This window comes from Cupressus sempervirens, chromosome 4 (assembly GCF_028749045.1).
Source record: "Cupressus sempervirens isolate cs-2001-9-10 chromosome 4, ASM2874904v1, whole genome shotgun sequence".
Classification (NCBI taxonomy): domain Eukaryota; kingdom Viridiplantae; phylum Streptophyta; class Pinopsida; order Cupressales; family Cupressaceae; genus Cupressus; species Cupressus sempervirens.
Window position 1 is genome coordinate 688,888,841 of NC_143121.1, and position 24,164 is coordinate 688,913,004.

General features: G+C 36.0%; 1 protein-coding gene across 3 annotated transcripts in view; it reads right to left on the reverse strand.

Moving 5' to 3' along the window:
* LOC149563149 (putative plastid-lipid-associated protein 13, chloroplastic) overlaps positions 1-24,164 on the reverse strand; it is a 238,218-nt gene that overhangs the window by 82,859 nt on the left and 131,195 nt on the right. For all 3 annotated transcript variants that reach the window (XR_016364024.1, XM_089826545.1, XM_089826546.1), the window contains one exon: positions 7,926-8,022. Coding sequence is in view for 2 of the 3 variants with exons in the window: in XM_089826545.1 (XP_089682671.1) it covers positions 7,926-8,022 (97 nt within the window). In the remaining variant the exon portion in view is untranslated. The remainder of the gene's footprint in view (positions 1-7,925; positions 8,023-24,164) is intronic.

The following is a 24,164-nucleotide window of genomic DNA, read 5'->3' on the forward strand; positions in this document are numbered from 1 at the left end:
TGCATATAGTGATAAATCTATTGTTGTAGAAAATGCTCCATGTCATGTGACCTTGTGATACTGGTGCAGTTATCACAAGGATGAGTTATATTAGTACAGATGAGCAAAGTGCTAATAATTTTACCAAGCCTTTTTGCAAAGTTGAAATTGTGTACTTCAGAGGTAAAATTGATATGACTTTGTTGTAAATGTATTTATTAAAATATATATTCATGAATATAAAATTATTTTTGCTTGCAAGCTTGTATTGTGAAAAGTGACGACTTTTCTTGTGAAAGGTGATGACCTTTCATGTGTTCTGATCCTATTATAAAGTGACGACTTTATTTTAGCTGATCTATCTTCAAACAATGGTTGAATTTGGTGTTATCTTTGGGCCGCATTTTGCCGGACATATTGATAACCTTTATGGGTCTTGTGGGCGATAGCCAGACACCATGAAAACCCATTGTTTTGAAAGTTTGGGTTATCCTTGTTCTTTGGGCCGAATTTTGCCGGACACATTGATAACCTTCATGGGTCTTGTGGGCGATAGCCGGACACCATGAAAACCCATTATGTTTTCTTTCTTCTTTCTCTCTCTTAGTTTAAAACATAATGATGATTACATCTTATTGTGTAAGTTAAAATTATTTCAATTTCCTTTTGCTTAAGAGGGAGTATTTGTTACAAACGTAAATGGCAGAATACTTGCTTGATTAATCAGAGATCGAAACGATCAATATATACAAAAGGACGATAGAATAGAATAGAAACATTCTATTCTACACTACAACTAAATATTAGAAACATTCTAATATTTACAGTAAACTACAATAGTGAGCATTAAAGATTATTCTAATACCCCCCCATAATGCTCAATCTATTTACTACACCAATAGATCCCCTGAATTTAACAAACTTGTCAGGACCAAGGGGTTTTGTGAAAATATCTGCTGGTTGCTCTGAGGTAGGGACATAGAGTAACTGAATAGTTCCATCTTCTACTAATTGTCGAATATAATGGCAATGAAGCTCTATGTGCTTGGTTCATTCATGAAACACTGGGTTTTTGGCGAGTTTGAGTACTGCATGATTGTCTGAAAACAAAGAAGTTGGACCCGCTTGAGAAATATGTATATCTGCAAGCATCTGATGGAGCCAAACTGCTTCACAAGCTGCCTTGACAGCTCCTCTATATTCTGCTTCTGTAGAGGAGAGGGCATGTGCCTGTTGCTTCTTACTGGTCCAGGTAACTGCTGCAGATCCGATACTGAACACATAACCAAAAGTAGATTTCCTGTCATCAACTGAGCCGGCCCAATCAGAATCGGCGAATCCACGGAGCTGAGGAGTAGTACTCCTTGTATAACAAAGACCATAATCTGAAGTACCCTGTACATAGCGTAATACACGTTTTGCTGCAATCCAATGATCAGTCTTGGGGTTTGTCATGAACCGGGAGATGTAGCTGACTGCAAAACTGAGATCAGGTCTAGTAGTAGTAAGATAGATGAGACTACCTACTAGTTGCCTGAAGAGTGTTTCATCTACAGGAGGAGAATCAGATTGTGCGGACAATTTCAGACCAGTCTCCATAGGAGTGGAGGCAGGTTTGCAATCTTGCATTCGAAACCTGTCAAGCAAACTTCTAGCATACTTGAACTGAGACAAAAAAATACTGTTGTCAGTCTGCCAAACTTCAATACCTAAACAATAATGAAGCAATCCAAGATCGGTCATGTCAAAAGTTCTGCATAAATCCTGTTTGATATCTGAAATCAAATGTTCTGAACTCCCAGTAATGATCAGATCATCCACGTAGACAACAAGAAAAAGAATTTCATTACCAGGGTGTTTAATATACAAATTACTATCTGACGGGCTGCGCTGAAATCCTTGAGTAACCAAGTACTGATCAATCTTTATGTACCAAGCCCTAGGAGCCTATTTAAGACCATAGATGGCCTTCTTGAGTCTACATACTTTTGGTTCTGAACCGGCAACCTTAAAACCTGGGGGCTGTGTCATGTAGACTTCTTCCTGTAATTCACCATTGAGAAAAGCACTCTTCACATCCATCTGATGAACTTTCCAACCATACTGAGCTGCAATGGCAAGAAGAATACGAATAGTACTCATCTTAGCTGTTGGAGCAAATGTCTCCTCATAGTCAATGCCTTCACGTTGGGTGAATCCTCGAGCAACAAGTCTGGCTTTGTATTTGTCCAAGGTACCATCTGCATGGTACTTGACCTTATAGACCCATTTACAGCTAATGGGTTTCTTCCAAGAAGAAGATCTGAAAGAACCCAGGTGTGGTTCTTCTGAAGACTTTGAAGCTTAGCATCCATTGCATGTTCCCATTCTGGAATTCCTTTGGCCTCTGCATATGTCTGGGGCTCAGGGATACTATGGATGTTTGCCATAAGAGCTATATTAACTGTGTTGTGCTGAATGCTCTTATTTCTGGAGGTTCTACCCTCAATGAGTTCATCAGGACGAAGATCACTAATCGTTTTAGCCCACCATTTTGGCCGAAGAGTCGAGGAGCCAATATCAAATGCTGTCGGGATAGCTGTATTATCAGGAGGTGGCTGAGGTGGTGTATCAGTAGCATCAGATGACTCATGTAAAATAGAAGAACCCAAGTCAGAGATTGCTGAAGACTGAATCTCAGAATGCAATGGAGAGTCAGAGAGCAGAAATGGTCCAAGTTCCTCATCAAACACAACATCACGACTGAAGATTAAACGATCAGTATTTACATCAATCAACCGATAGGCCTTATGTGTGTAACTATATCCTGTAAACATAAGTTTTTGGCTTTTGGAATCCAACTTAGTGCGTTTGACATCAGGAATCCATACATATGCCAGAGAGCCAAAAACTTTCAAATGGTTGATCTTAGGTTTGCGACCAGACTAGGCTTCCTCAGGGGTTTTATGATTAACGGCAAGAGTGGGTGACCGGTTAAGAAGATAGACCGCTGTGGATACTGCTTCTGCCCAATATTTTCTGGGAACATTTCTATGTTCTAACATAGCCCTAGCCATTTCTGTGATGGTACGGTTACGACGCTCTACAACACTGTTTTGTTGAGGAGTGTGAGGTGTGGTGAGCTGACGTCTAATGCCGTGAGTAGTACAGAAGACAGAGAAAGCAGATGAACAAAATTCCCCCCCATTATCGGTCCTAAGAGTACGGATGGAGGAACCAAACTCTTTTTCTACTAGAGCTTTAAATTGCTGAAATACAGGAAAAACATCTGATTTTTTCTTAAGAAAATATACCCACATTTTGCGACTAAAATCATCCACAAAGAGTAAGAAGTACCTGTTCCCGGAAATAGAAGGAGTATTCATAGGACCACATACATCAGCGTGGACCAACTGTAGCACTCTAGATGCTCGCCATGATTCGCCATTCGTAAATGGTGTCCTATGTTGCTTCCCTGCTTGGCAAGCTCCGCAAACGCGATGGTTCTGGGTCTGGATGTTAGGTAGGCCATGGACTAAATTATCCCGAGCAAGTTGTGCTAGATATTGCATGTTTAGATGACCATATCCCTGATGCCAGAGGCTGCTGAGAGCGGATGATTCGGCGATGAAGGCATGCTCAAGAGAATCTCCTGAATCTATAAGTCTATAAATACCATGATCCTCAAGACCGATAGCAAGGATAGTGCGAGAAGCACGATCAATAATTGAACACTTATTTCCACTGAAGACGACATCCAACTGAGGAGAGTGCTTCATAATCTGATTAACAGACAGAAGATTATGTTTCATGCCAGGAACATAACATACATTGAGAAACATGAGTTTTCTTCCTCTAGACTGAATCTGAACATTGCCTTTTCCGACAATATTGTATTCTTCGCCGCCTCCAAAGATGACTGAATCAGAATAGGGAGTGAATTCAACAAACCAATCACGCCTATGAGTGAAATGTCGAGAGGCACCAGAATCGATGTACCAGGCAGAAGATTTCGCATGATTTGTAGGTATGCTGGCCATAAAGGCATGATAGAGAGATTTTTTCTGCTCTGAGTGCTGGGCAGCATTGGCTTGCTGTTGAATTGAGTTTGACTTCTGATGTTGTTGATACAGATGGTCATAATATGCAAATGTCTCAAATGGCACAAATTTCGAGGTGAGAAAATGAATGACCCAAAAAAAATGGAGAAGTATATGGACGAGAGCTTGAAAAACCCAGAAATAATACGCTGTCGAAATTCGGATCCACTGGCTCAAAAATCGAGGCACAAAAATTGAGACACCCACAAAAATCTGATGAAGACCCATTAAAGATCTCGAAAAACCCACAAAGAATCAGCAAACAGAAAAGTTTGTCTAGACCCACAAAGTAAGGTTTCGGGCAAAACCCTAGTCGTTGGCTTTGAAGGTCGATTTAGCAAAAAAAATGGTGGTTTTACAGTCGACCAGTGCTGGAAGGAGGTCACGGCAGGATGGAGGAGGTCATACGAACACCGAAAATCAGAACACCGACGCCTGGAGGTCACACGAATGGGCAAAAAACACGACCATAAACCTGCGAACGTCGGACCTCCAATAAATCGCGAACTTGCAGAAATAAATGGCGGATTGACGTCTTTGCAACCAAAAGATATTTGTCTTGATTGATGTCAGTCGCAAGCATAGACCAAAGATCCGCCGTTTGTAACTGAGACGCAGATCACCAAGGAACAAGAAACATGATTTTTTAAAAAACCAGCGATTTTCAAATTTTCCAGAGCCGCCATTTTACCATAGAAAAACGTGATTTACAGTCATCCAAACCCTAGCTTGAACTAGGTGTAACGAAGCAAAATTATTTAGGAAGAAATAATTTCGAAAACCAGGTTCAGATAATTTCAATAAGAAATTATTATTTTCAAAGAAAATTTAACCTCGCTCTGATACCATGTTACAAACGTAAATGGCAGAATACTTGCTTGATTAATCAGAGATCGAAACAATCAATATATACAAAAGGACGATAGAATAGAATAGAAACATTCTATTCTACACTACAACTAAATATTAGAAACATTCTAATATTTACAGTAAACTACAATAGTGAGCATTAAAGATTATTCTAATAGTATTGAGGATTCTAGCCTCTTAGTGCATTGAAGTAAATTCCATATGTTAATTTACATATGCGTGTTGATGAATTCATATTGATATGCCATTTTAGGGATATCATAGTGAGATGATATCTCCTTATACTCAAGAACATAGTATGTTTTATATCAATCTTCTATAATAAAGAGGGAGTGTTGAGATAGCTTTGATTGTATTTAAGTCATAGCTATGGTAGAAAACAATTGATATTTATATTAGAATTAGATATTGTTGGCATGTTTGTTCTGACACATTTCATGAAGTGATGTCTACTATAAATAAAAAAAAAGATCTCACCTATGATATAGACTTCTTGTTGAGACTTATATTATCAAAGGATAATGTATCTAGTGTGATATATATATTAAGGTCTTTAAAATGACATTCTAAGATTATCGTGATAATGTATTCTATACAATCCTCCTGAGCTAAGAGGGAGCGTTAAATTGTAGCTTCTGTCGGATTGAACTATCCTAGAGTTAATCCTTCTATGGTTATTGTTAATCATTAATTATATACACTCTTTTATATATATATATATATATTATACTTAATAATGTTTTAATTAATGATTAATTTATATATATATAACCATAGACACATGCCTCTTCACAAGACATGCCTCTTGAAGATATATTTATATATCTTGGAAATCTGCAATTGAAACACATAGAATTACAATAATGTTATTACATTTGCGGAGATCCTAAAACTAACATTTACGAATGGGGGATCTTCCCTCCCTATCAATGCCAAGGTAAGAATCCTTTAGACATCTCATGTTGTCTTGGTTCACTTCCCTCAAAGAAATATTAAGAGAATTACATATACTTTTTGTCTGTATCCTCTTCCTCCTTTTTATCCTTGTAAAAATACAGGCTGTCTTGCAACACCGGAATAGGGGAAATTTCTCTTGGTTTGGAATTTCTTTTGTTTCCTTTTTTTTCCTCCTAAACCCATTCATCATTAGAATCTTCACTTGCCTCAATATTCCATCTACTTTCCTCTTAAAAAAGGGAGACTCCATATCCTCTTGATTTGAATTACCCCCCATTTTGGGATCTTACCCTTCCTCTTAGATTGCTTAAAATGTTCCATCAACAACAAGATGAGCCCTTCATGTAAAATGGGAGTTTTTAAATCTTTTTGAAACTCAACTCGAAAGAAGATAAAAGATTAAAAAAGAAACAATATAATATCCTTGTGCCTAGAATGACTTGAGAGAGCAAAATGGTGTCTGTAAACAACAGAATAATGCCCATCAAGAGTAAAGCATTGAATTATTACCTTCAAAATCGCTACTCATAAGGGTTTGATCGAGCTCATCTAATATCAACCATTTCTCTATCTGATTAAGCATGTACCCTCCTTTCCCTAGCGAAAATATTGACCTCCGTTACAAAGGATTTACCATCTTCAAGGAATCCCTTCCCCTTCATACACAAACCCATCACTTCTGCAATAATCTTCAGTGATACTAGAAATCCACCAAACAATTGCTTTTCTTGACCTCTTCACAAGTAAGAGGCTCAAGCCAATTTCTCCCTCCCACCATTTCAAAAAATCCTTGTGTAGCCATGAAGAGAGCCCTGGAAACTCTGCTAAATGTAGCTCTGCAAAAAGAAAACCTTAAAAATCACCCTTGAAAGCCTAAGGAAAGGCACAAGTGACACCCACAAAGTGTGCCAAAATGAGAAGCAATAATCAATTGGCAAATTTACTCATAATTAAGCAATGTGGAATTAAAACCACTTGCTTGTAGCCTAGTATAGGCTATCAAGTGTACCAAATTAGTTGAAAGTTATCACCCCACCCCAATTCTAATTTATGATTGCTTAGCAGTCCCATGTTAGCTAGGTTGTTGGCAACCCCATTACATTATTTGAATTTATGAAAATATATAATCTTTTTCATTAGAACTTATAATATCTAAGGACCTCTTAATCCAATTCATTATAGTCCAACTTGGTTTGTTTTTCCTTTCAAGGCAATTTAGTATATTTTCTGAATGTCCTTCCAACCAGACCTTTTCAAAATTAAGTTGAGACAAAAAGCGTAGGCCACCGACGCTTTAGCTAAGTGATTGCTCTGATTTCCCAAAGAGAGTACCACCACTGAAATGAACCCACCACTCTCATGTTTCGTTCAATTATAAGAACATGTTTTTTTTCTATTAGAGATTAACCATGTACAAGATAAACACTTCATATGGTATTAAAATTCCACAAAGCCATAATCCCTTAAGATGTGTACATCAATTTCTGCAATGTGCTTGAAGTTCTTTTAACACTCTTGCACTTGTTTAGCTATCTGAAAACAGAGGACACACTCGCTTGTGGCTTCTTATCTCTTGAATTAGTTGTTTGTTATCCTTACTAAAGCAAAAACCATTATGATCCACTTAATAATAAGATAGTTTAGACATGAACAGATTGAACAAATATAACCATAAATTGCATCATCTAGCCTAGAAATATTAAAATTCAGTTAGGTGTCACACCTATAAATGACTACTTGCTCTACAATTCAAAATCCTTAGCCATTATTAATTATTTTGTCACCATCAACCACAGCCCAAGACACATTTTGGAAATATCACACAACATATAAATTAGATTATTGTGAAAATATGTAAGAAACATAGTTTCTGCAATATTATGGGAAATTAAACAAACATAAGCCATGTGATTGATCTATTTGACATGGAACAAAGCCTAAAATGTGTTTAGATTGCAAGAAAATATACACATTGTAAAACAAAATTAATGAAAGCACATAGTGGTTATCTAACATATACACCACCTAAACAACAATTACCAAGCTCAAGAACTTAAGGCCTGCAGAGGCTTTCGCATATCCATCCATGATTAGAAGATCCAATTCCTTGATTGATGCCAAGGCAGATGGAAATGTCCTATTAGTAAATTTCAATAATTAGCCTCAGTATTTCTGAAATAAAATTTTATTTAAAAAGATAGACATTTTTCAACCTCCACATAAAAAACCTTTATATATAATTGAACATAAAAGTAAACTCATTTGTTTGCCATCCATTTTTATGTCACTAGCCCAAAACATTACTTTTTACAGAGACAATTCATTGTGGGTGCAAGGGCATTTGCCAACCAGAACTGACATTGAAGTTAAGAAAAATTAAAAGATGAAATACAGTGTGATCTTAAACTATCAAACAGTAAGAAAAAATGAGTCCATTTTATTTGCAGGAAAGGAAATACTAACCAGTTGGGTTATATGTTTTTCAACCATATGTGAGAAGAAAATAGTTACACTCAGGTTACAGATTTTCCAACCTTTGAAAAGTTAAGAACCTCGCACATACAATTTAGTATTAAAGTGAACTTATTTGCATCCTATTCATTTCTCAATCACTGGCACCAAAACATCTACGAATCCAAGTAATGAAAAAATACTGGCTTTAGGAAGTTGCCTAGAAAATCAACATCATAGAGATAACTTTGTTAAGGCCAATTTTTTCCATATATGTTCACCCAGAGCCAAAGTTGTCCAAGAAACAGAACCAAAACAGGGGTGTGGTTGTCAATGGTAAATATCAGCTTGAGAAGAGAATGAGGAAAGAGGGAAGACCTAGTGAGAAGAACCACCCCCCCCCGGCAAATTGGATGCTAACGAGAAAAGAAAACTATTGATAAGTAGGAGATGATTTCCACAAGAAGTCAATTATAATATTGCTATCACGATTTAATTGTGTAGTTTTTGAGTCAAACTCAAAAAGTGCTATGTGTTCCATTTATTCTCATGAGAGATGGATTCATGTTGAATCACTACTCATGAAACATGTGTCAATGAGTTTGACTCAAAAACTACACAGTTAAATCCTGATAGCAATATCATAACAAGAAAACTATTCTGTGACAATGTTTTTCACCCCATGTAGATCTTGGAGAAGCTGAAACTTATGCTCAGTGAATGTCTTCCTTAAGATGTCAGCAATCTGATGAGACATGGGACAATATTGTAAATCAATGATGCCATCATGGATGAGATCTCCGATGAAGTGCATATGGATCTCGATGTGCTTTGTTTGCTGCTGCTGTATGGGATCTCTGCAAAACTTCAATGTACTTTGATTGTCACACCAAATGATGGTCAGCTGATGAAATGAGATAACCCAACTCAATGAGAAAATTTTGCAGCCAAATAGTATGAATGGTAGCATTGACAACACCTTTATATTCAGCCTCTGTGGATGAGAGAGCAACGGAAGATTGTTTTTTGCTTGACTAGCAGATCGGACTAGAAATCAAATTGAGAACATATCCTGAAGTGGAATTGCGATCAATGCTATCACTGCCCCAATCAAAATCAATATAGCCAATGAGATCTAAAGTACATCCAGTTGAATAATGAATCCCACAGCTAATTGTTCCTTGAACATAACTTGGCAGCTTTCTAATGTAGTTCATGAGGCTCCTGCATAAATCTGGAAACAACACCCACTACATATGATAGATCTGGACAAGAATGAGTGAGATAAAGAAGACTTCTCACAAGCTGACGATACAGTGTGCAATCAGTGAATGGTGTATGATTTCCATCTTCAAGCTTGATCCCTGATTGGAATGGAGTGGTTGCTGGTTTACAATCACTCATGTGAAACTGAACCAAGAGATCTCTTGCATACTTGGATTCAGCAATTTTGACACCTGATTCATTTTGGTTGATTTCAAGACCAAGAAAGAAATTGAGAAGGCCCATATCTGTCATAGCAAATGTATCATGCAAGGCTGCCTTGGTTGTCGCAATGGTTGTGCATGAATCACCTATCGTTAGTAGATCATCTACATAGAGTACTATGAGCAACAAAGAGTCAGATTTTCTCAACATATAAACATTTGGAGCAGGTTTGCATCGCATAAAATTTTGAGATAGAAGATAAGAATCCATTTAGCATACCAAGCATGAGGTGGCTACTTGAGGCCATAGAGTGATTTCATGAGCTTGCATACTAATGAGGAATCATGTACATACTGTTGTGGCTGCTCCATGTAGATCTCCTCAAGATCACCATGAAGAAATGCATTCTTCACATCCATGTGATAAATCTCCCACGATTTTTCTACTACAACGACAAGAGCCAATCAGCCACAGGAACAAAAGTCTCATCATAATCAATGCCTTGAACTTGCTGAAAACCTTTGACTCCAAACCTTGCTTTGTATATACTCATTTGACCATCTGCTGATTGGATGGAACTGGAACCAGCTCCCAAGTTTGGTTTGCAATAAGAGAATTGTACTCCTCATCCATGTCAGCTTCCCAATGAGGATTCCCTGCAGCTTTTGCATAAGTTTGGGGATCAGATGCTTAAAGCACATAAGCACGCATTGGAATGATGGAATCAGTAGCTGAAAATGCATGAGGAGCATCATATATATCAGCCAAGCTTCGTGTTCTTTGACTTCTCATGAGAGATATTGAATCATCACTAGAATCCCAATTGAGATTTGCACCTACACATGCATGTTCATGTTCATCAGATTCAGATTCAGATAAATCTGAAAGAAAATATGTGGTATCTCCATCATCCTCAAGATCTGTGAGAGGAGGAACCACAGAAGTGGTGACATGTTGCACTTGAGATTCTTCCATGAGACTTTCATCAAAATATACACCCCTCTCAATGAAAAGTTATTTTGTAGAAAGATCTAACAATTTGTAACCTTTCACACCATCTGGACATCCAAAAAATATGCATACTTTGCTTTGAGACTCCAAAGCCTCCCTTTTATCAGTAGGAATGCGAGCCCATGCACGGGATCAAAAAATACGAAAAATGTGTGACTGCTGGTTGCATGCCACTCCATGCTTCAGAAGGAGTTTTTCCTTTAACAGATTTATGAAGAGATCTATTTTGAATATATGAGACACAATTGATTGCTTCAGGCCACAATTTTGAGGGAAGGTACCCAGCATGCAACATGCAACTAGTCATCTCCTTCAAAGATCGATTCTTCCTCTCAGCTACCCCATCTGTTGTGGAGTATATGGAGTTGTGTTCTGCAACTATATTCCTGCTTCATCACAAAGATTTTGGACATCATTTTCAACATACTCTTCCCCATTGTGTGTGCGGAGGATCTTGACCAATTTTCCAGATTGCTTTTCTGCATGGACTTTGAAAAGCTTGAGATTCTCAAAAACATCAAACTTGTATTTGAGAAAATACACCCATGTCTACCTTGAGTAATCATCAATGAATGTAAGGACGTATTTGACTTTGCTCATGGAGGGCTCGAGAAGAGGACCCATTAAGTCACTATGAACAAGCACTAGAGGAGAGGAGGCTTTCCATGAGATTCCTTTGGGAAACTTTTGTTTTAGATGTTTGCCAAGACCACAACCTTCACAAACTTCGTCAGAGAATTCTATGGTAGGCAAGCCTTTCACCATCCCCTATTTGCTAAGTTGTTGCATGTACCTAAGATTCAAATGTCCAAATCTTTCATGTCAAATTCTACTTTCATCATTTACATGTGTTAGAAGCATAGATGGACTACTAGTAGAGTACTCTTTGAATTGCAAAAACTAACCGAGGTTTCTGGCTTGGCATGTTTTTATGACTTTTATTGGCGCCAAAAACTTGCAGAATTTTTGGCAAGAACTTGTTGAGTACTTGCTGAGTTTTTGTTAAAAACTCAGTCATAATTTTATAACCGCAGTTAAAGGTGAAAAATGGCCCAAATCAGTTTCATTTCTCATTTCTTCACTTGTATTTTGTTGAGAGGGAAAAAGTCTTCCAAACACTTGCAAACTTATTTTGATAAATTTGAAGCAGACTTGAGGCAGGTTTGAAGCACATTTCCAACGGGTTTGGAGCGGAATTTTTGAGGAGGATGCCATCAATGACTTGAAGAGGCAAGTTATGGAGGAAGGCGTGGATTTGGTTTCATGATGAATGACATTGAGTTGAATGAGTAGTCACTACTAGTGTCAGGAGAAGCCAGAGGCAAAGCTATATCTAGGATTGAGGAAAGCCACAAACTGAGTTCAACATACTAGGCAAGAAGACAACCATGACCAGTGCAGACTTATAAGATTAGACCCTCTAGTTCTACCTCTCTCTTAGTTTTTATTAGAATTGAGAAGCGGAAGATGTAATTGGAATGATGTATTTACTTTTAGTTTTACATAAATTATTTACTATTTTGATTCCAGCCATGAGTCTTCCTCAGGAGAATGCAATTTTGTACCCACTTTGTGCTTAAATATATATAGAGTAAGCTTGTTTGTTTTGTTCTCATTTATTGACTAAATGGATTTATCTTCTCATTGAATTTTGCAAAAAAATGCATTTCTAATTAAATTTAAGCAAATTTTTAAGTTCCCAAGTTTTTGCTGAAAATTGGCAGAGTTTTCCTCGAATTTATTTTTCAGACCTTGGCGGGTGTTTGGCTTTGGCAAGTTTTTCAATTATGGTTAGAAGTAAAGTAGAATCTGATTTGGCAACAAAATCAGAGGAAGTGTACAAATGAGATTGATGATTCACCTTACCAACAACAATTTTGGAGTTGTCTTGCATGTCATAGATGCCCACTGAATATACCTCAATAATACAACAATAATATTATTATTTATTCTATTACTAAATTATTTTATTTTATTATTGAATCTTATCAATATGGGGATATGACATTGTTGATGGGTGTTTTGGGAAACTTCTCAACACAAAATAAACTACCAAGTATTCTTTCCTAACTTGAACAAGGAAACCCCAAATGCTAAACAATATTGATAATGTGTGATCATATAATTCAACTCCAAGGTTTACAGTACAAATTAGAAAGTTTAGTTTTGGATATAACTCAATTGAAATGATGTGATATGTCGGTTCTCACAAAGAGACTTATGCAATTGTTCTTGGACTTGATCAACTCTATTTCCTCAAATAATGAATGATTTTACAGTAAGGCTCCTTAACTGATCCTAATAAAGGTTTTTGAAAAAAAACTACAAAAGGAATGATATTAAGAATCTAATATATTTCTAACAATGCAAGAAATTATTGTTGACTTACTGAAACTAAACCAATCTTTGCTTTTCCAAAAGAAATAACAATGCAAAATTGATGGAAAATCCCAAGGGTATGCAAATCATTTTCAAATCATTTATACACACCAACACCATAAGACATGTGAATCAATAAGCGTGAAGTAAGTGAAGTTAAACTTTGACATGAGTTCAAACTAACCATGCACTCCAACTTGTAATCGATAAATTACAACTGGTATGACATAGAAGATTCATCATTAATCGAAAACAATGTCTTCCATTCAACTATTTAGCATTAACAAATTCTAACTAAATGAGAAGTAGGAAACCATGCTAACACCCAAAATAGGACAAGTATTCACCAAGCTTCAATGAATTTGCAATTATTTTGGCAGTATTTCGATAACAATTTCACATTAAGTGTCTCCTCTACAAATGAGATGAGAGAGCCTTTACATAAGGCTTTCAATTACAACCAAGAGCTTAGATTGATTCAAGATCAACCATTGAGATAATTCATGGGAACTCTAATTAGGCTTTTCTATAGTTACCACCTATAAAACATTAAATGTTAGCTAATGAAAAATAAGGATTCTTCTAATGGTGACATGGAAATTCTATGAATTTGGACATGATGACATGGAAACATTTGATTGATTAAAGATGTGTGGACAACACATGAAATGCTTATCACAAAGAATTCTTTTGCATTTTAAACAATCTCTTGATACTCAACATTTCCAACCTTGTTTAACTCTTTTGAAACTATCTTCGTCAAACTTCCCTTCATTTGAAGCATTATTCCTTGTGCTTTTCCATCATGAACATCTTTGCTTTGATTTTATTGACTTGATCTTACCTATATTTGCCCACAACACCTGATTTAAGCCGTGGCAAAATTGTTTTGAGGATTGCCTTTATTGTTGGATGGAATCTTCAAGTTGGGGAGGATAAGAGGAGTCCCTTGGGGGTGGCGAAATCTGCCACCCTTGGAGGAATTTTCCTCATACTTCCTTCTATTCTGCCAACACTAAAATGCTTGCAAAACTTGGTACATTTTACCATTTTGTTGAACTCTTATGGGTGATCACGTAAGAGGTACTTGTCGATTAATTAAACTTGGTTGAGTTGGATTTAGCATCTTCATTTACCTATTGTCATCCCGTATTGATGCTAAGTTTAAACCTAGGGACTTGATTGATCATTCACCCTCCTCCCTAACTTCATTAAATTCTTGCTAAAGCCTAGAACCTTGAAATGTTTCTAGGTGAGATTCTAGAGACTCACTAAGAGAAACTACCCCTACTGGCCAAGCAAAAAGACGAGATCCCCATTTGCAATGGAGTGATGGTTTGAAAACATCACAACACTTCCTTGTACTCTTTTGGGGATTTTCCTTATAGATTAGTGTTACTATTAAAGTCCTCTCCGTCCTCACTATTTGGCCTTACCTCTATATAGTGGATTTTCCCTTTTCCTTTGCCACAATACCCAAGAACCCAAAATTCCTTGCAAACGAGGCACAACTTGTGCTTCTTAAGTCCTTGTCTTGTTTCAAAATCAAGTTTAGCTCTTGAAGGTGTCTCCTTGTTAAGTGGTGCATAAGGTCCCTTTAGAGTAAATGCTTCTTTACTGTAGGGCTTGCTATTCGTGGAACCAAAGTCCACCTCCCTATTCTTTTTTATGGCTTCTTGTAATGAAAGTGGGTTTAGCGTCTTTACCCAACCCTTTAGGGGGATTTGTAAGCCATACATGAAGAATACGACCAAGTGCTACTTAGATATATTTGTAACCAATATAGAGATTCGTTGGAATTTGGTGATGTATTCTAATATTGATCCCTTGTGTTTGACTTGGGTCATTTCTTTGAAGTGAAGTTTATGGTCCTTTTGTCAAACCTTCCTATCAACCTTTTAATGAATTCTATATAGGAGGTGATTTTGGAATGTCACATTGTTATCATTCCACGATACCACCATTCATGTACAAACCCGTAAAGGTGAATGGTTGCATATATGGATCCTTCTATCATGGGGTTTCACTGGAAGTATGTGCAAGCTTTTGAGCCCATGCTCGAGCTGCCATTTTCTAATGCAGAGCCACACTTTGGAAAACTTGGGAGGAATCAGTCACTCAAACTGAGTTGCTTCAAGGGGCATCTACAACCTTTAGGATCACACACTAAAATCAGATTCAATAAACAAAACTTTGAAAATAAAATTCTCCAAAATATCTTCTTGCTGCCTTCGGATAGACCCGCACTCAGACATGAATAACTTTCGAACCAGAAAAGATTTACTCAATCCAACCGTTGATATTTGGCGTAACTAGGTTTCAAACAACATATAAAAATTTGAGAGAAATCCAACGGTTCAAACCTGAGATATTAACCCCGCATTAGAGTACATTTTTTCTGAAAATAAATCCCCCAAAATATCTTCTTGCTGCCTTTGGATAGACCCGCACTCAGACATGAATAACTTTCGAACCAGAAAAGATTTACTCAATCCAACCGTTGATATTTGGCGTAACTAGGTTTCAAACAACATATAAAAATTTGAGAGAAATCCAACGGTTCGAACCTGAGATAGTGACCCCGCATCAGAGTACATTTTTTTGCAATTGTTATTCCCTAAACTGATTGCGATGAGAAATATATGAAGCGTAACAGTAGAACCATAATCTTGAAAAAAACCACAGGAAACCAAAGGAGACATAAAAATTCCCATTCCTCCCCAAGTTCGAATCGTTCTTTACATAAAAGATTGGCTTTTTAATAACCAAAGTCTGACTGGCCTTGCTGTCCAGTAGTAATAAAAACGTTTTCTTTTCCATCTAAGAATAGGAATCTGAAAGATGCTTTACCATGCAGCAATCATGGATATTCTTGTAACTGCTAAGACTAGGAATCTGAAAGATGCTTTACCATCAATACCATGCAGCAATCATGGATATTCTTGTAACTGCTAAAAATAGGAATCTGAAAGATGCTTTACCATCAATACCATGCAGCAATCATGGGTATTCTTGTAACTGCTAAGAATAGGAATCTGAAAGATGCTTTACCATCACTACCATGCAGCAATCATGGATATTCTTGTAACTGCCTATTATCTGTCACCAGTATTCGATGGGATTCTCTTTAATTATTGACCACATGACATTTCTATTACTGATTTTATCCTTTCTAAAACTGACACTAACATCATTAACCCTTTCCTCTAACTCTCTAACATATCCGACTAAAACTATAACATTTATTTAATAAAACACCTAATTCTATCCACTAAGACATAATCCTAATTTATTAAAATTGACCATTTAAAATATATGGAGAATCTTGGAGCTTTGAAATGATTTAGTAATGAGATGCGCCTGCATCATTTTCGTCGTCCCATCAAAATAAGGGATGTTTAGCTTCCCTACCTTCTTTTTTAATTCTGAAAATCCTTCCCTATAGTGTATTTGATTCTCCAATCTAGATATTCTTTAAAAGACTATTTGGTTGTAAGTCACATACTTCCCAATCTCGACTACTTCCCAATCTCGATTGATTTGTTCCTGATTCTAGATAAAAGAAGGTTCTTCTCCTATTTCAGTTTCTAGTGGTGCAAAATTTGAAATTCTTGGACATGAACTTTGTTTTTTGGGGCTATTGTTTTGCAATTGGTCTTCTCATCCTATTATGGCTTTGTTGTGTTCATTTGCATGGATGGGTGTACTATGGTCAATATATTTATTAATCATGTAAGTTTGTTCTGAAGTTCTCTCTATTCATTCAGAACCTAGTCTACCTTGTTACCAATATTTCCTTCCCCACCCATTTGAATATAATTGGTTTGTTGTTCATTCGCCTTCATGCAAGAAAGGTGGCTCTGATACCAGTTTGTGATGTCATTTTTTGACAATCTTAGACACTACTTGAAATCTTGCAATTCTAAAAATATAAAATAATAGCTGATAAACAAATTCTATCATATGATGCTTAGTTCCAAATGCATATATTGTTTACAAATGATAATGACTGATAATTTGTATGATGCTTAGTTCCAAATGCATACGCTGCTACGGAGTGATAATGATTGCATAACAATCTATCAACAATATATGATGGTTATCTGATATGCAGATAATTATATGCTCAATTAAGAATAATCTCAGTTACTTGGTATTTATGTCTCTGACAACTGATAAAATATGAACATGTAGGCTGTCTTGGTACAACAATAAAAATGCACGTTGGATACTGTAACAGGCTGTACCTAGTATGTTCATATTATTATGATCTGAACAATATGAAAGGCATCTCTGCTATATCAATATAAATATGCTTCAAGAATGATGTGGCACTTGCACTGATGATTGCCAAAGGAAATAAAGCTCCAAACAGAGTGCTCCACAAGGATATGATATATTTTATATTCTTCAATTCACGTCTTTACCAAATGATAATATCTCCAATAAATATGTGCATGGTGAAAGGAAGAGGCACGTATGGAAGAGTCACCTCCTAATTACCATAATTAACATAATGATTATTATGGTAATCATATATTATTTATTACCTTATAAATCATGCTTTTAGCTATGCAATGTGAAGTTAATCGCAGGTATTATCTAAGTGCGGGTATGATTTAATACCGATGCACTGCGATTACAATAATTTGATGCTTGGGGATTAAGATGCTTATGTGTTTATAATGCAATACTAGCATGACGCAATCATATGCAGGGTGTAACATATGAATTTTCTTAACCAAATTATACAATCTTAAATAACTAGTGTTCCAAAGTAACTAAATCCATTTCACATGACGTTGATTTAAACCATTTGATTATAACTGAAAGGAAATCTGCATAAATTTGAGATATAAAAGAGATATTAAAGTATTGCTAACATTTAACTACTTCTAATTATTCAACTGAAATTAAAATAATGGCTAAATTATATCAATTGAAATTCTCATAAAGCAAATGAAAATAACCATCTAATCATTCGGAGCTTAAAAGTGAAAGAAACATACTGTATAAATGAAAGAATTTCTTTAACTTGTTGTCCAAGCCTCGGCATTGGTGAGAGGAGAAGCACTGACATAGGTTTAACCTCCCAACCATGGACCATTACTTATCCCCACATATTCTAATTAAATAGAACGACCCTCCCTACCTCGAGATGGGGCTTGGGATGTTCATAAGTCCAACCATCAAAGCAACCAGGTGAGTTGAAGTCCCAACAGTTATTTTCCAAAATAACTGAAGGGTATGGACAATCAACAAAGATCACATGTTCGACACATCTACCTAAATTCTACCTTGGCCAAGGATTTCAATTTGGGTCTACAAACCCGATCTCCACCAGTCGACTTGATAACATATTGCGTAACTGGAACATGCATGAGCTATTGTAGTATTTGACTTGTTATTTATTATATCTAATGTCATTCCTTTTCTATGCAGGCTCTTCTACACCTCCTCACCTTCTCAGGCTACCATGCCAATGATTCCTAGGTGCTCATGAGTCATATTTGATGCAGAGCCTCACCTTGGAAAACTCAGGAGGAAAATAGTCACTCAACTGAGTTGCTTCAAGGGGCACATACACCTTTCAGGAATAATTAAAAACTCATTCAGACTGTTAACAACCTAATTTTTTCAATACCCAGTGAAAACTGAGATGCGACATGAACTTTCCTAACCTCCTGTCACAACACTTTTTCTGCACCAACTTAATAAAATCCGACCCGAATCTTCTGCAATCTATTTGAAATATATATATTTCGGAAAAGAACATCTAATATCAAACCGACCACAAACTAACCATTAAATAACATTTTTCATATTCAAAACTACACCACCGTTATGCATGCATGGATTTCTAAGCTTGAGCTTAATAGAGATCGACCAGATTTCTCCAAATTGAAAACAAAATACATGGATGAAAACTGTCACATTCAAAAGGAAAATCCGAATATCAAAACAACCAAAAATTGATTTCCAACAACAATAAACCATTTTCAATATTGCATCGCATGTCTGCATGCAAGATTTAAAACTCGGGCTCAAGTCGGTTGTTGCTTAGAACCTCTTTGTCATGGACCAAGACTGCCATATCATGATTCAAACTAATACTCATCACCATCTCACAACAATCATGCAACTAACCATACCAGTGAATAGATAAACACATTCACCGATCTAATATTTGGATTCCGTGCAGCTGCATATATCACTAACACAGATAACAGAAAATAACAAAAATAAAATAAACATTATGTACATACTCTTCTGCGATCTCAAAACCGATTGCAGAGAGTTTGATAAATCTCCATCAGCAAAAAATGACTCTCAAAACCACGTTTACAATATCACAAGTCAATTCCTCTATAATGGAATTCAAAAATCCTACAGTTTTGAATGAATTCAAGATAAACGAATTACATACGATTTGCAAATGTTAAAACACTCGTGAGTACACAAAATATCGACTTTCAAAACTGGAAAGAAAGTAAAAATTGCACTTCAATATTGAAAAATACGGAGAGAACACAAAAACTTAACTTTCTATTCCTCTCGTATTCCCCATCCTTCCTTTTACAAAAAACTAGCTTTTCTCTTAAAAACTGACTTTTTCTCCCTATCGAGCAGGAATATGAAACGTCTTCTTTCCAAATCAAGAATAGGAATTTGAAACATTGTTTTACAAATCAATACTATGTAGTCGTTTCAAAAATCATGAATATTCCTATCTTCCTGTCACTATCTAGTACATGATTTGATTTTATTATTAAACACTCAAAAACTCTAACTAAAACTGAAAACTAACATAACTGAAAACAAACATACGTTGTCCTAGGTGGCTATAATTGGAAAGCTTATAAGAACGCTATTCCATTTATGCCAGCACATTGTAGGACATTATTACAAACATTAAGCTTTAAAACATGACATCAATTTTCTGCAGAACTTCTTGTAGCAGAAACTGTTTGGCCTGCATTAACTTTCTGCATAACTTCCTGTATCAGAAACTGTTTGGTTTGCCACTGCAGCATACTCCCCTGTAGAATGAATCTCAAGTCCTCTTGAGATGAGGTGTTGTAGTAATAAGCCATGCTTGTTGCTTTGTTCCTCATCCATCTAAATATCTTCTATTGGAGGTTTGTTCTTCCATTTTACTAGATACTGAGTATATTGTCTCCTTTGAGTCTTCTTGGAAACACCTGCAAAAAAGAAATATAGAAAAGAAAAAAAATTCTTCATCTTTACTTTAGGCTTATATTCATCTTCCAGTTGTAATCCTGCATTTTCTTGTCCTTGACTCCCTTGTATTTGTCTTTGCTTCTTCATTTTAATCTTTGGTTTGTCTCTGTTTTGTAACATAAAAACTATTTTTTGTTGATCATTCATTTCCAGTAATAACTTTACTACTGCATACATTTGTAACTCCATGAAATACACTTGCCAATGAAATTCTTCTTTCTTTTCCTCCCAAGCACGCCATGTCTCCATACATAGAGAATACGCAAAAACTTGATCCTTTTCATAACCTATAACCAACTTTTCTATAGTCTCTTCTCTTGGAACCAAATCATATTTCTCAATCTGCATTTCTTCAACCTTGTCATTAACATAATCAGAATTTATTACCTTGTCATAAACATATTCAAAATTTGTTACCTTGTTATAGACATATTCAGCCTCATCTTCATTTTCCATAACATCATCAGAGATCTCTTCCTTGGAAACTTCTTCATTCTGAGTCTCCATACTACCACCATTCCTTTGCCATTCTCCCATGATGGCTGCAAACTCTTCCCATAAATCAGATTCTTCTTCAAAACTTGCTGCTACACAATCTTTATCTCCATCCTCATGCCATTCCTCTTGACATTACACTTCATCATGCATTTCTAAGGCTTCATCAATCGCCTCCGAAACCTTGTTCATAGGAGTACCTTCTAGCATTGTACTCTTCTCTGTTTTCAAAGTACATGTTACTGTTCTAACCACAAATTGTTCACTCTCAAATTTCATAGAACTTTTCTCTTTATTCCTCCCATCAACAGTTACTTGTTGCACTTCTTCTTGCTGCAATTTATCTTCTTTCCGCTCTTCATATTCTTTCCCTTCCAAAGGACAACTTACATCTATCATTGTTGAGATTTCTATCCCAACTTCACATACATCTGCACTCTTTATGGCTGCCTTCTTTGCAATTTCATTAGACTCCACCAAAACTTCTGTCACTTCCTCTTTCTGCATTTTATTTTCTCCCAACTTAGCTTCATTCTCTTCAAGTTTCCTTCTCAAACTTTCTATCTCCTCTTGTATCTTGCTCATCTCTTCTCTTTGTTTTCTCATTTCTTCTTCTCTTTTATTCTTTTTCTCTCTCCTTAGCTGTGGATCCTTTCTCTGTTGATACTTTCTAAATAGGTACAACCCCGCTATTAAAGCTGCATTCCCTTGCTCCATTGTGTCTCACCTAGGATATTTTTTTTTTTTTTGTAGTCTCTTGGACTTCTTCTCAGATTCTTCTCTCAGCCTGTTATAACTGCACAAACACACACAACCACTTTTTCCCAAACCTTTTGTTGAGCTCTGATACCAAAAATGATGCAGAGCCTCACCTTGGAAAACTCAGGAGGAAAACAGTCACTCAACTGAGTTGCTTCAAGGGGCACATACACCTTTCAGGAATAATTAAAAACTCATTCAGACTGTTAACAACCTGAATTTTTCAATACCCAATGAAAACTGAGATGCGACATGAACTTTCCTAACCTCCTGTCGCAACATTTTTTCTGCACCAACTTAATAAAATCCGACCCGAATCTTCTGCAATCTATTTGAAATATATATATTTGGGAAAAAAACATCTAATATCAAACCGACCACAGACTAACCATTAAATAACATTTTTCATATTCAAAACTACAACACCGTTATGCATGCATGGATTTCTAAGCTTGAGCCTAATAGAGACCGACCAGATTTCTCCACATTGGAAACAAAATACATGGATGAAAACTGTCACATTCAAAAGGAAAATCTGAATATCAAAACAACCACAAATTGATTTCCAACAACAATAGACCATTTTCAATATCGCATCGCATGTCTGCATGCAAGATTTAAAACTCGGGCTCAAGTCGGTTGTTGCTTAGAACCTCTTTGTCATGGACCAAGACTGCCATATCATGATTCAAACTAATACTCATCACCATCTCACAACAATCATGCAACTAACCATACCGGTGAATAGATAAACACATTCACCGATCTAATATTTGGATTCCGCGCGGCTGCATATATCACTAACACAGATAACAAAAAATAACAAAAATAAAATAAACATTATGTACATACTCTTCTGCGATCTCAAAACCAATTGCAAAGAGTTTGATAAATCTCCATCAGCAAAAAACGACTCTCAAAACCATGTTTACAATATCACAAGTCGATTCCTCTATAATGGAATTCAAAAATCCTACAATTTTGAATGAGTTCAAGATAAACGAATTACATATGATTTGCAAATGTTAAACACTCGTGAGTACACAAAATATCGACTTTCAAAACTGGAAAGAAAGTAAAAATTGCACTTCAATACTGAAAAATACAGAGCGAACACAAAAACTTAACTTTCTATTCCTCTCGTATTCCCCATCCTTCCTTTTACAAAAAAATGGCTTTTCTCTTAAAAACTGACTTTTTCTCCCTATCGAGCAGGAATATGAAATGTCTTCTTTCGAAATCAAGAATAGGAATCTGAAACGTCGTTTTACAAATCAATACTATGTAGTCGTTTCAAAAATCATGAATATTCCTATCTTCCTGTCACTGTCTAGTACATGATTTGATTTTATTATTAAACACTCAAAAACTCTAACTAAAACTGAAAACTAACATAACTGAAAACAAACATACATTGTCCTAGGTGGCTATAATTGGAGAGCTTATAAGAACGCTATTCCATTTATGCCACCACATTGTAGGACATTATTACAAACATTAAACTTTAAAACATGACATTAATTTTTTGCAGAACTTCCTGTAGCAAAAACTGTTTGGTCGGCATTAACTTTCTGCATAACTTCCTATAGCAGAAACTGTTTGGTCTGCCACTTCAGCAATATCCACTATGTATTCTTTCCACCTCTTCACCTATAATGGCAATTTCGCCGGTGAATTCCTCGGTGTTGGTATATTTATCATGAATGTATTGATTTCTGAACAAAGTTATTTATTCACAATTATTATTACATTTCCATGATTGAAATTCAAAATAAAACAAGGATTATTTGGACAGAATAGTTGATCTAAAATCTTCTCATTATCATTTCGATTTCAGACTGATAGATAAATAGGTAGCTTCAGTATTTAAAATAAATATATTCAAATACTCGACTGGAATGGAAATAAATTATAAATTTGCTCAAAGTTTAAATGGTTCCACAAGATGGTCAAGGCTCACAACCGGCATAGCAATAAGATAGAAATATTATGGTTCTAAGGCATGAAAGTTACTCTACAGATACTATAATCTGGAAAAAAAAGTTCAGGAAAACATTCGATGGCATATGATTCATATTCTATCATAGCATAGAAAAATTAAAATAAAGGAAATGTTTCATATCCTGGCAATGATCTTACATGAAGCTTCTGTGATTTTCGGAAGACTCTGTGGTCGGGTATGAGAACCCCACAACTTGCTCTTATTCCCGCGGCCAAGAAAGAGAGAGGAATAGATAATGAAAGAGGACGATATAAGCAGTAGAACAGATGGAATTTGGTTTCAGTCATTCTGAAAAAGCACCGATGGCAGAGAGTAAAAAGGTTCATGGAAGGATGCGTGATATGATTTAAGATGTTCTATTAAAATGGAAGAAGCTTGACTCTACAGCTCCCTTCAATTACAAGAAAATCCATTTGAATGCTATTCAAAATGTTTAAAGAGGGGGGAAGAAATAAAAAGTTAAAGAATTATTATTATTATTTTATTATTGTCATTCATTATTAAATATGCTC